This window comes from Staurois parvus, unplaced genomic scaffold, assembly GCF_062004578.1.
Source record: "Staurois parvus isolate SC_StPar_1 unplaced genomic scaffold, SC_StPar_1.0 ptg000025l, whole genome shotgun sequence".
In the NCBI taxonomy this organism is placed as follows: Eukaryota; Metazoa; Chordata; class Amphibia; order Anura; family Ranidae; genus Staurois; species Staurois parvus.
In genome coordinates, this window is record NW_028317821.1 from 19,044,764 (window position 1) to 19,058,639 (window position 13,876).

General features: G+C 36.8%; 1 protein-coding gene across 1 annotated transcript in view; it reads left to right on the forward strand.

Annotated features, from left to right (window-relative positions):
• Positions 1-13,876, forward strand: part of PTPRQ (protein tyrosine phosphatase receptor type Q) — a 221,273-nt gene that overhangs the window by 87,758 nt on the left and 119,639 nt on the right. The window contains exon 19 of the mRNA XM_089652140.1: positions 10,369-10,692. Within this exon, the coding sequence (XP_089508266.1) occupies positions 10,369-10,692 (324 nt within the window). The remainder of the gene's footprint in view (positions 1-10,368; positions 10,693-13,876) is intronic.

Below are 13,876 nucleotides of genomic sequence, written 5' to 3' on the forward strand. Positions count from 1 at the left end.
AATTTTCTAACATTTCATTCTAGAGACGCCAATCATTAGATCGACTTCTTTTGCGTGGGAGCAGCCATAGATGGATTAAAATTTGGATGGTCCTTGTTGATCTATGGCCAGCTTTACTGCATCTGTAATTGATTCTTATCAATGAGTTAAAATAACAGCAGTGCCATACAGATGGTCATACTGTAGAGCAATAGTCAATAATCACATTATACTGAGGAGACAATTTATAATAAAGAGTGGATATTGCTTTCCACTCTCTGTTATACGTATTTTGAAGCAAATTCCTAAAATGCAGGCCTTCGGTGTTAGCTCTGCACTAGTTTACAGAGGTTTAATGCAATAGAGTGAATAGAGTAGAGCCAGTTGTGTGTGACAATTACACTGTCAGATCCCAACCTTTGCAGAGATTTTCCTGCTCTGGGACAACAATCTAAGCACAAAAAGACTAAGAGTAATCATTACTGGGACAGGTTAACTATGTAGTTAACCCTTTACACACATGGTAGCCACCACTGTGTGTTTTAAAGGAAATATGCACTGTGCACAGCATCTGCTGTTGCAAACTGACCTTCTAACCAATGTTTGTATTACTCACTGCCATGCCCATACAGGAATGTAACAGAGTTAAGGATTGGCACCTTTGGGGAGCGGGTGGGGAGGGGGTACTTGAAATTGACAGGTACCTGCTCCCACTTCCGCTGCTAATGCCTAGGCGATCAAAAGCGGAAGCTGTTCTCACTTCCCCCCCGTAGTCTTCTGCGACATGGACAGGTCCCAGAATACTACGGGACCATTCACAAAGTGCATCGCTACTTGCGCATGTGCAGTGAGCATCCAGGTGTGAAGCCACAAGCTGTCACATTCAGGTGCCCACACTGAATATGCCGGCGCTGGGAACACAGAGAGGATGAAACAGCGTTCAGCAACCCCCCCCCCCCCGCCATACTCAGTTTGGGGTTCATCAGATCTCAATATCAACACAATGTGACTTTGACAGGTAACATGTCTGAGCCCTCTTGCAGTAGAATGAAATGCAAATTTGTAAAACACATTGCTGTGTTTTATGAATATGCATAGCTCATTTTTTAAAGTATGGCCATACCACTGCTTTTAAATGTACCCCAAGTATTTCAGTTTTCTTTTGGTATGTTCTAAATACAATATGCTGCCCTAAAAGTGTTACTGTCCTTTTGATAATACAGAGTAATTTTATAGTATTTGTCCCAATGAAAAAATCAAATCAACTTTATAATTATTTATGTTATATATATTTTTTGTTTTAAATTCATGTTTATAAATTGCAGCCCTTTATAGGGAATGTTCTTACACATGCACTGCATTTAAAAGAAAGATGTTTACATCTATGATTAACTTGACACTGGGTTTAGTATAGAAGAGATAAATATAAAACATATATGAAATATTTGGAGGTGATGTGCTCCTGGAGCAGACATTGATCACTTCATCTTGGTGGATTCCACTTAAGTAAATGAAAACAAGCTGTGCTGCAAGTATAGGATACATGGAACAACGTGACCAAATTAATACCAGCTGTGGCTGAAAGCTCTGATGAGGGTTTTTTTGGTCATTCTCAAAGAATGGAAATCCAATTCTCCATGCTAAAGCAACCATAATCCTGTTTGTATCTGTAACTCTATAGTACATTCGTCTTAAAACTGGCTGTTTCAGCATACAGTTTATCAAACTAGAAGAGGGTATCGTAGAAGGTCACTCCTGGTCAGGTGAAAAACTATTCATAAGCTTTGAAGTCTGGCATTTTGGTATCTACATATCAGCTAATTTTCTGCCAATAATGCAGCACTTGGTATTAGTTTTCTTTCAGCCTACTTAACTTCCATGGGACCTGATGATTTTTTCAATCTTTACAGCTTTCACTTGAACTCCAGACAAAAGTGTCTTGTCACAATACCATGCAAAGTAGGCATATTCCATATGCCAACTATATACTGTATTATAAGCATAAATGCAGGATAAATATAATGTTTAAAAAATAGGTCAAGAATTGGAAGGGAAGTCTACACAATTTCACAGTTGTGTTCAATATAAAAGTATTTAATTTTCATCAATGCTGTTTAGTTAAATATTTTACAGTATACAATTGTAATATAAATATTGTATATGCAAATGGTTTCTGCTCACAACTTTAGCCAAGTTAGATTTATCTTTCAGTTACACTCCCATTAAAATGGAATGTGTAGACTTTTCAGACATTTTATCACTTTAGATGTAAAATAGATCTGCTAAATACTCTTATCAGTGTAGTGTGTTGTCCTTAAAAACCTTGATTCTAGTTTGTAATTGCATGTACATGGGGCAGACATACTTTCTCATGCTGTTCATAAGCTCTGTCTCCTGCTTTGAAGTGCTATATAGTGGCCGTGCTTTAGCCTGGCAATACGCGAGTCAGAAGGTTGAACAAAAGAAAATGACTTGATTATGGATGGGGGAATCCCTCCCACTGCGCTATTGTATTCAGACAGTGGGGAGAGTTCCCTGCCTTCAAAACACACTGATCAGCACTGCCAGCTATAGCCAGTCTAGTCTGGTTGACTGATAGATTGACTTGTGTACAACCAGCCTGCCTATACATGGTTTGAAATTCAGCCAGTCTCTGCTTAACCAGCCAAATTTTGATCCGTATATTGCTGACTTTACTCATGGTGCCAATGTATTTGTGTACAATATGTTGGTGATATCTTATCTCATCAATTGTTGAGCATCAGGACAGTGACATTGCAGTGGCTATCTTGTAGTCATTGCAATGGCTAATCTACCCTGCCTCTAGTGGCTAATCCACAAATCTCTATGTTTACTGCAATAACAAAAATATGGAAGAGCAAACATTTAAAAATGTTAAAGTAAACTCACTGATCATTTTAAGGTAAGCATTGTAGTAATCAATTAAACCATGTGCATTGTGTGCCACAAAGTTCAATTCAGCAATATTACCTTTAACTGAAATTTCATTTCTATTGATGATGGCTTGATAACTGATATACTTGTGAATCTGTCACAAAATAGTTTCTCTTTCTTTTAGATTTTTTAAACATTTTGTACAGAGTAGGGAATAATTAAAATCACTGTCAGATCTTGTTTTTCTCTCCGTGTACTGTCAGGGAATTTTTAATTCACTTGCTTTCCCAGACACACACCAGAAATTAATAGGCGATCTCTCCAAAATGAGGAGAGTTCTCACCAGAACAGCTTTATTTTCAAAGCTTTCCTCAACCACTTTTTTTCTTTGAATACTCAAGAATTTTTGGATTTCCCATCATTTTTTGTACCGGTAACAATGGGCACCAGGGCCAATACAAAAGGTGAAACATAAACACCAATAAAAAAAACAGGGGATCTAACCCTTCTATGTTCTATCCAAAACTGAAAAAAGTATTGGCTCTAAATACACCTTAATTTAAATCTTGTACTGGTTTTCAGAATGCCACTGCCTAATTTCAGTAAAACTTTATCAGGTTAGGGCTCATAAACATCAGATGTGGTGTTATGTGTTTTTCTGCATTTTCCAGGGCAAACAAAATGCTTGAGGGGAAAAAAACACTATAAAATTAATTGTGTGCAGAATCAGCTCAAACCAATGAATTTTATTACATTCCAGTAGAAAAATGCAGTAGGTGATTTTTGTATTTTTTTTACCTACCTTTTATCCATTTAAGTCAACTGAATGGGTTCCTTCAAAAGACCAATCTGCTGTAAACAAGATCTCTCATATACCAAGCTATGAGTTGGGTCTTGTTAATATGTAGGTAAAAAGCAGTTGTTTTAATGAATTTGGCTTAGCATAAACTGATATGCAAACCTCTAAGTGTCCATCTCTAGTCAAATAAATGTCCCCTCTATCTTTGCCGCCTACCCTTTTCCTACCAAATTACTATTTTCTGTATAAAACAAGCCCTAAAATTCCTTTTCTTACTTGATTCCACTAATGCCTTTCCATCATTTCTTGCACTAGTAGAGACTGGTGATCTAGTGCTGCAGTCTGGGCCTACTGCTACATTGTCACTGCCCCTATTTGTGGTATCATCACATTTCTGCTGTAATCTTCAGGACCTGTCAGGATCTCACTGATAGATAGCCAATAACGTGTCCATGTTAACCTAACGGTTTCATAATGTACAAAGAATATGCATGTCTGAACAACCTTTTTGGTCATTTATGTTATCCTACCAAATTGCATAGCGATATAGGTCACATATGCCTTTCTAAGTCACCTCCTCTCCTCCAGTCTGCTCAGTGGACATTGAATCAGAATCATTAGCCCTGTTCAATGAACAATGAGTTGATCCAGAAAGCTGGACTAGGAGTTGCTAAGGTCTTTTTGGCAATGCATGTGGCAGAGGTGCATGAAGTCAAATGAATAGCTGACCTAAATTGCAAATTGTTTTTCAGGTAAAGCAGCATATATTTGAAAGAAGCTTCCCTGCAGTGACAGGAATTTTTCAGATGGCAGTTTTCGCTGCATGCAATGAGATTTATGGCATATTAGTACATTCTAGCTCAATTCAGATTGTTGTTTAAAACAGGTTTATTTTACGATAGGAACCATAAGGAGTATTTTTGCATCTTCCCTACAGTCCCCCCCATGGAAATCCATTGCTGGATCCTAGAGAGATATCTCCAGGTATGGGGGACATATACCATTCCTTCTGTTTTCTGAATTTGGTGCCCTAGTGTCCAGAAGGAGCAAACACTGTTGTTGTCCATATTTACACCATGCTGCCCTGTGCAAACCAAAATGATGATGCCATTTTGTAAATCTCTGATGTAAATCATGTGATGCTAGAGTTAGCTATTAAAAGCGGAACGTGGTCTGTTAAAATTCAAAATTACTCTTCAGTCATACATTCTACCATGCAAGGGAAAGTAGAGTTGATTTCATGTTTGTTTAACTTTAAAGAGCCTTCTGAATTGTCTTACTATGCCCTGCACTCTCTTCCCTCTACACAACTCTTGCTGAATTTAGCCAGAGATGGCCAGAGATGGTCAGATGTGACAAACAAAATAAGGATAATGATATTATTTATTTATTTATTACAGGTACTTATATAGCGCCGTCAATATCACAACTTATTTTGAGGCTTGGTGCTGCCTTTTTGCCCTACAAGCCTACAGATGTTATTATTGTAAATGCAGGCCTGTGTCTTCTTAGAGCAACCTTTCTTAACGTAGAGTAACCCTGGAAATAACTTTCCAGTCACAGGGAACCCCTGCTAAAAGTTACTTGAAATACAAATTACGATACTTTAGTGTGATGGTCAGTGGGAAGAATGCTATTTATACTTGTGGTAATTTGGAAAGATTACTCCCTTACAGAAAGCTAAAAAGATGAGCACTGTCAATGACAAATTATCTGAGATGCAGAAAGTGCTCAATTTTTCAAGGAACCCCTAGCTACATCTGGAGGAACCCTAGCTGAGAAACCATGACATAGAGAGTAATAGTTTACATAGTACCTGTGGGTGGCTTGGCAGTGGATTGGGGCAGTGAGGGAGTACATGCTCCTCAGGCTCCCTACATTAAAGTGAACCTGTTACATTAATATCAATATGCAAACAATGCAGTTATAAAGTAGTATGAATACATCTTACTCTTATTAGGTCAAGTTTACATAACCCTAATAATGAACTTCTCTTATTTGTGCTCTTTCATTCTGTTAAATCTATCATTGAAAACATTTTGTTTTATATGTTTAACAAGTGCTAAGAAATACATGTTGATTCTGCCAGAATTCTAGTGCTGTCCTACAGTATGTCATGTCCACTCTGCAATGTCGTCTCAAGCTGTCTAAGCAACCCTGGTTAACTTCACAGGGATGAGGAGAGGAGAGATGGTCTGTAAAACATTTCTGTCCTAGGGTGTCACTTACAGGATTATTAAGTGAAAAAAAAAGTCTAAAAAAAGAAAACTAATGTAACCACTTCATCTAAGGACTGATAAGCTGCAGTATAATATGTTTTTGTTCTTGAATTTTATACACTTTATTTTATAAATGTGCATTCATTACAAAATAAAGTCTGCACCATAGTCCTAATAGGACCATAGGTCATGATAATAGATGCTTTGCTTCTAGTTCTAGGGCATTCTTTGCTCAACCATGGATGACTACGTGATGCAGCAAACAGATTGGCACTCTATACTGTATATCAACAAAGAGTAATCCATTCACGACAGCTGCTGTGCCCTGTCTTAGTGTCATTAAATTTTAATCATATCATATTGCTGCTTATCTTTTATGCCTAAAAACAGTGTTTTCTTTTCACATTCGTTTTACTGAAGACTTAACTACAGAACTTTAAACGACCCCAGGGGTTTCAAGGCTGAGGCTGACTAAAGTTTCAGAATACCAGATAATTAGGAATTGTGGATCATGTGTACTTTTGTGTTGAGTGAACTGCATATTTACTCATTTCTTATAATTATTTCAGGAAGCCTTCATAGTATTATTCATAATGAGCATATATCTATTGAGAGGTCATCTGGGAAGTGGCTACTTTTTCTCTGAAATAGAATCGCGGGGTGTTAAAGGCAATAGTGCAGCTGTTATGTAGCAGAGCTAGCTGCTTTCAGTAAATGGAAAACTTTGTGCAATTAACTGCCAAAAACCGCAGGCTGGTGATCTAATACACATGATCTGTGTGTGTAAATATGCACATAACAATGTGTCAGCCTTTTCTTGTTTCATGGAGAATTAGTGAGCTAGTGTTGGAAAGGCACACTAATAATTACAAGAAAAAACATTGTGTGTAAGCTGTTTAAGTTTTATTTACCATGACTCTAAACAGAGGTATTTATTCATAAATATAAAACAATCTAATACATTTGGCACAACTCCTTTTTCGTAAATAAAGCCACATAAAAAAATATAAAATTTAAAAAATATAAATTAAAAAAATGTAAATAAAATTTTGGATAGAAATGTGGGGGCTGGCATTGTTGACTTATGTTTCAAAGTGCCACCCTGGTCCTAGCTCTACATCCTTGTAAGTCATTGACTCAGAGCAAGCAAGCCTTCATCCAGTGAAGTCTAAAAAGCCTGAATTCCCATCCTGCTTATCTGTACCAGGTTAAAGATTTCCTAGGTTGCAAGGCCAGGACAAAAATGGCTGCAAATTTAAAAACACCTTAGCAATGTTAGCTTAAAAGTCTATTCATAGAATTCTCTTCAAATGTTAGAAATATTATGCTCAAACACTCAAATTTACTTTTAGAATCAGTGTATATTTATAAACTGCAAGGTAGGTGTCAAAGTACATCTTGCCATTTTACATGTACTGTAGACTGATACCCATGTAAAGTTGAAATGTTGCATAATGTTATCCCAGTAGAGGTAAATTATATCTCAAAACTAGTGCTACATACTACTCTCTTAAATTTTAAGATATATAAGGTATTTTTTTTAACCAGAAGAATCCGGTAATCTGAAAAATATAAACAACTTACATAAACAAATGTAATTACCAATTTATGCATGATTTGAGACTTAATTTTTAACATAATGATTGTTGACATTTTTATGCTATAATAGAATAGAAAGTAGATAATTCAGTGCCCAACTTAATGATTACAAATCAATATTTTTGGAAATCTGGTAAAAAGGCAAAAATAATTCTTGGATATGCGGTTCTTCAGTAATGAACATAAATGTATTTTTATTCATTTTTTCTCTTAAGTCTGTTAGCGATTGGAATAATTTTATTATAGAATGCTAAATGCTAATCTCACTGTAGGCATGACCATTTAAAATGGTTGTCTGCATTATCAAACCACCAAAAATGTTGCTACCAATGCTGTGACCTGGAAACATAAAATGAAGACTTAAAGAAGGTTATTTACTATACTTGGAGAGTGCAAAATCTGGGGCAACTCTGCACAGAAACCATTTAGCTTCCAGGTTTTATAGCCAGGCCTTAACTGAACAGGTTGAAGATAGAAGCTGATTGGCTGCCATGCACAGCTGCACCAGATTGCTTCAGTTTTAGTAAATCTCCTCCAAAACTTTTAGTTTTGGTTAGAATGGTGAGGGTTAGAATCCATGTCAATTTTTACTGATGTTGCCACTAGGAATAATTCCTTTTTAGCCTGGTGACAACTAACACAAGGGCAAAAAGTAGGGAAAAAATCCAAAATTTTCAAATGGAACTGAAATTAGTACAAAATTAGAAGGGACATTTTCCAATGAGGATAGCTATACCAGTGACAACTGCCCAAGAATTGAATTCCTTCAGTTTGGAGAGATGTCATAGTTTTGGCTTGATATACTTTAACCACTTGCCGAACACCCTGTAGCAGTTTAAAAAAAATTAAATAAAAATTCCAATATAATAACCATTGTTTGCAGATGCTATAATTTTCATGCAAACCAATTAATATACACTTTTTAGGATTTATATTACCGAAGACATGTAGCAGAATACATTTCGGCCAAAATTTATGAAGAAATTGTTATTGTTTTTTTTCCTTAACTTTTGGTCCTCTTTTGTTTATAATGCAAAAAAATAAAAAAACCCAGTGAAGATCAAATGCCACCAAAAGTAAGCTGTGTGAAAAAAATAACATAGCTTTCATTTATGTACAGTGTTACATGACCGCGCAATTGTCAGTTAAAGTAGCACAGCACCAAATAGCAAAAAATGGCCTGGTCATGAAGGGGGTAAATCTTCTAGAGGGCAAATAGTTAAAAATAACTAATTTTCTATTAATCACTCAGCAACACCAGAGTGGGGTCAATCTACTAAAATCAATCCACATCTTTTACATGCACAGATTGATATACCTATGATCTCTGCTTCAACCACCTCCTATGTAACGGGACTCTGGGACTTTGATGTAAGGGAGACTCTGATGGAGACTCTGAAGTAACTCTGATTGGGATCTTTTAGGCCTGCAAATATATCTGTAAAGTATACTATGTGGTAGTATATTTTACTGAAAAATTTGGAGACCCCCTTCTCTATAACAAGAGCTGTGTGCACCTTTATAAACCAGTATATAAAACGCTCCTGTTCTGTGCATCAAAAGTATCTTGTTATTGTTGTATTGTTTATAATATATGCATCTATCTGATGAAAGAAATCTATACATGTTAATATTTGATATATCCTATTCCTGTGTCTAGTGCTTGATTGATTATATTCACATTAAGAAGCTTTACTGGCTTCCATGCTGTATTTCATGCATAATTGCAAAACATAATTATTGTATAATTTTCCCCAGTCAAATGCAAGTTTGTTCTGTAATTAATTTTATGACTGTGTTGACTTAGCAAGGATGCTGGTTACACAATATGATATATATCTGAAATCTAATCACAAAAATATGACTTAGCGTGCACATAAATTTTTTTGGGGAAATTGAACATATCTCTTAACTGCTCATGCACCAGTTAGAAGTCCACCATTGAGTGCTAATTTAGTAAAGCAGTTTAAAGAGCAATTGTAATGTGCAAGGTGCAGTTACAGTACCTATATCAGTGAATCAGGATGCAGATTACTAATATCAGATCAGTGAAAGTATGCTGGTTAGCTGTTTTGTGTTATTGCCCTTTGCATATTGCAACTCATCTTACTAAATAAGCTTGGAAGGGAATTTGTACTAGCATATTGTGTTGTCATTGGACAGACCATGATCCAGTATTCCTTATGATGCTAGACATGATTATGTAACCGATTTTTACATTATTAATTTATCACAGGCATTTATATAGAGTTCACAATTTAATCAGCACTTTACAGATTGTACATTCAAATCAGTCTCTGTCCTTAAAAAGATTAGAATCCATGCCCCTATTTACCATACACACAAACACATACTAGGGTCACATTAGACACAAGCCAGTTAAGCTAGCAGTATGTCTTTTAAATGTGGAAGGAAACCAAAATATCTAGAGGAAATTCGTGCAAGCACAGGAAGAACATGCAAACTCCATGCAGATTGTATCCTGACTGAGAAATGGGTTATAGACCTATCAATCATTATTTTCAATCAGCAATTGTTTGTGCATACATCTTATATATAGTAAATTAAGTAAACGTGTTATTGTAAAAAAAAAACTATTTTATCTTAGCTCCAAAAGGTGGGTGTCTGTATCAATATTACTATTAATATACAGGATTTATATAGCGCCAACAGTTTGCTCAGCACTTTACAAAATGAAGGTAGACATTATAGTTAGAATACAATTTGGTACAAAAGGAAAAAGAGGGCCCTGCTCGTTAGAGCAATATACTGTTGCAGCTGGTTTTGTTTAGGGGATTGTTGGGTTCTGTTCTATATTGTCATTGTGTATATACAGAAGGTATTTTGTGTATTTTATTACTGGTTTCTTTCTTTTAGTCCCTAGTGCCCCACGACATGTTACTTTTTTAAGCATTGACTCTACAAGTGTCACATTGCAGTGGAATAGACCAGACCAGACAAATGGGTATTTAAAGAACTACAAAATCACAGTTCAGCTTCTTTCCACTGACTGTTATGACTGGAACTATGGTGAATGTGTTGAGACAAGCAAGGACTTCTACTCGTATGGAGATAATACTGTTGAGAAGACAATATATGGCTTAAAAAAATACAGATGGTATAGATTTAAAGTTAGTGCTAGCACTAATGCTGGATATGGTACATCCTCATCGTGGATAAATGTACAAACATTATCTGGTCGTAAGTGTACACATCTTCTTCATAAACACTGACTAACTAACTAACTAATCAACCATCCATTATTTTTTTTAAGTAAAACAATATAACAGTAATAAATAATGATAATGACAATAGGAATAATAACAATGTATTAAAAATTATGTCAACATTATTAAGCAAGAAGAATACTTACAGCACCAGTTAACAAATATTAGCTGAGCAGTTTGTAAATCTTAGAAGTCTAATTCTAATAAATTTCAATTACACATAAAAGGTGTGTTAAAAAAAAAACTAAGGTTTTTGTCTGTATAGGAATTATATTTTTCGTTGTAATAGGCAAACACTCCTTTATCTTTACATTGCAGCATCTAGGCCTCAACTGAATGAATCTTTTGGTGGTTGCATTTACTGGCTTGTGAAATTCTGGGACTTCACAGGCTAGTTAACACGCTTTGATAGGTAATTAGTGGTTTCAAATAAAGCAACAGTTAGGTGGTAGGAACTTAACTGTTCCCACAATGGTGTTGTGTGGGTGGGGGGGCACATACTGTAGGTGGCACATTGACACCCCTAAAATTAACCCCTCTTCAGACACCAAAAGTGTGAAAGAGCTTGGTGGCTTGTGTCATCAGGTTGGTACTTCAACAGGGATCTCATGAATAATCCTCTAGAATTTGTAGGCATATAAGCTCTTATTGGCATGGCTAGATGCTCATCCACAGTCTATTCAGAGCTTTCTGATTGATAATTAGCAGTTTCAAAGGAAAGAACAATGAGATAGATGGTAGATGGGGGGGGGGGAGGGTCAGAAGGGTTGCATATATTCTCCCTCTATTGAAATACTTTCTTCTGGGGCACTGAAGGAAGTCTTCTGGTGGCTGTCATCAGACTAGTACTTTAGGCTAGTGCTTTAAGCTGCCCAGTGGGGCTCAAACCTCATTCATGAAGGTACCAGCCCCTATGCCTGGTGTGCTTGGATGCTATGGCAGGGTGGTATGTCTTGGGTAGAGGGGCTATTCCTTCTTCTTGAAAAAAATTCTGGTAAAAAAGAAACAAAATCCAAAAAAGAAATGCAACCACTTCTGTAACAATTCAGGAGTAATGGCAAACCTTGTAGGTTATGATTTGGCATTTAGATCCCCCATGTCCTAGTAATTCTGAAACATTTAATTTGGTAAATGGGTACTTATATGTACTTATAATAAATATAAATGATAAGATCTACAGGGTACCTAAAATATTGGGGGTTTATATTAGAGGGTATATATTTATACAGATTAGTAGAAACAGTTGTTTCCTTTTTTATAGTAAAAGGGTGATAGCTTTATCACACTTGAGTAACAGTTCACTTTATATGTAGGGTGGATAGATACTAAAAAGAGTAGCATTTCTAGTGGCAGGATTCTATGCTCTGATGTTTATAACTGGAATTTAAAGGCACAAAAGCTTTTATTTGAATGTATTCCTCAAGAGCTGCATAGGATATGCATCCACTTTTTGAGCATCTAATGCTTTTGCAAACCCAGATATCACCTTGCAAAAGTACCATTGTGCTGTTCATATCTTGTGTTGAAAGCAGAGCTGTGGGAGGGGCCAAGCAGCACCACCCATTAGAGGCTGCCTGCAGAAATCTAGCAGAGCGGGCAGAGACAAGACCAGTCACCCTGCACAAGCAGAACTGAGTGGTCTTATTACAGGAAGCTCCTGCACAGAGGCAGTTTCACACTGGATTAGGCACAGATCTGAAAGACACACAAAAAGTACTCCAAGATTTAAGTAAGAATACACATAACTCTTGTATTTTGACCATATTTACTTCCCAGGGCTCAGCTTTAAAAGTGGATAGCAAGTGTGAACACTGACTTGTTAACGGATATGGATGAGGCTCTCCCCCACATGTTCAAGGATGCTCTCCAGGAGGCAAAGTGTGAATTAGGAGAACAAAAACTCACCTTGCTTTGGTACAGCAAGGTATGATTTTGTGCTCAGTCTGTTTGCCTGGAAGTATGAGGAGATGATGAAAATGGTGATGCTAAAGTGGATCTTTTTAGTAGCTTTACAGGTCTGCATGAATACATACCTGACATGTCAAAATTCCCAGCAACATTTTCATATTTCTGAAAAGCGCTACCTTTTATCATTTAAAAACTTGAACTTCAGTCCATTGACATTGCCAAAGCTGAGATGATGTCCTCAGTCTGTTGCTGGCAGGAGAAAACTTTTTCTCAGACTGCTCTCTTCCAGTGGTCCGACTGCAACATAACCAAGTTAAGAGTCTGCAGCAGGGACCTGATCTCTGTCAGACATTTGTGAACACAGCCAAGGTCTTTACATGACTATGTTTTCAGAGCCAGCCTCTCAGTTCAGGAAATAAATAGTGAACTTGGATGATACCTCAATAAAGATAGCTCTGTCTTTCTGGACAAAAAAACAGATGAAGGTATTTCCCAGGGGAATACTGTAATCTCTGTGAGCGATAATAAATACCTAGAAGTGTAACCCTGAAACATTACTTAGCAAGCATGCACTTAAACTGAATTCCAGGTATAGCTGCATTGGTTAAGCTTGTAAGTATGTATGTGTCATACCTGGCCTATCCCAGTGAAAGCTGAAAATCACTGTAGTAGGCACTGCTAATAACGTGATTGCCACTTAATTCCAGGCCCCTTGCCATGCTGCTGCCCCGCTGCTTAGTGAATGCAGGAGGTCTCTCATTTAGTGCAGGCGACATTCAGGTATATTCATTTTGCCAATGAATGCAATGCGTTCTTGGTTTGGACATGGCAGAGAGGCAGAGTGGTGATGTCACACTCACCACGTCATCCAATCAGAACACTTTGCATTCATTGATAACATGATGCAAAGTGTTCTCTGAGTGGCGCCCCCTGTGTTCATTAGGAAAAAGGGCAGTCACTGGGCATAGAACTCAGAGGCCAGTTGAGATCACTGTAGTAGCACCACTACAATGATCTCCAGCTGCTAGAGGGATCTACCAAGGTATGACACATGCGTACTTATATGGGTCCAATGTAAAATTATGCATTCCTGGAATTCAACTTTAACATTAAAAATATAGCACTAAATTGGAACCTGAAACATGGAATAATAATGAAATGTAGCAGTTTTTTCAGCATCAGGCTGTGCTTCCACTAATTGTTGAGTTTTAGTATATTCCTCAGCATTTTCATAAGCACAGTGGTATACT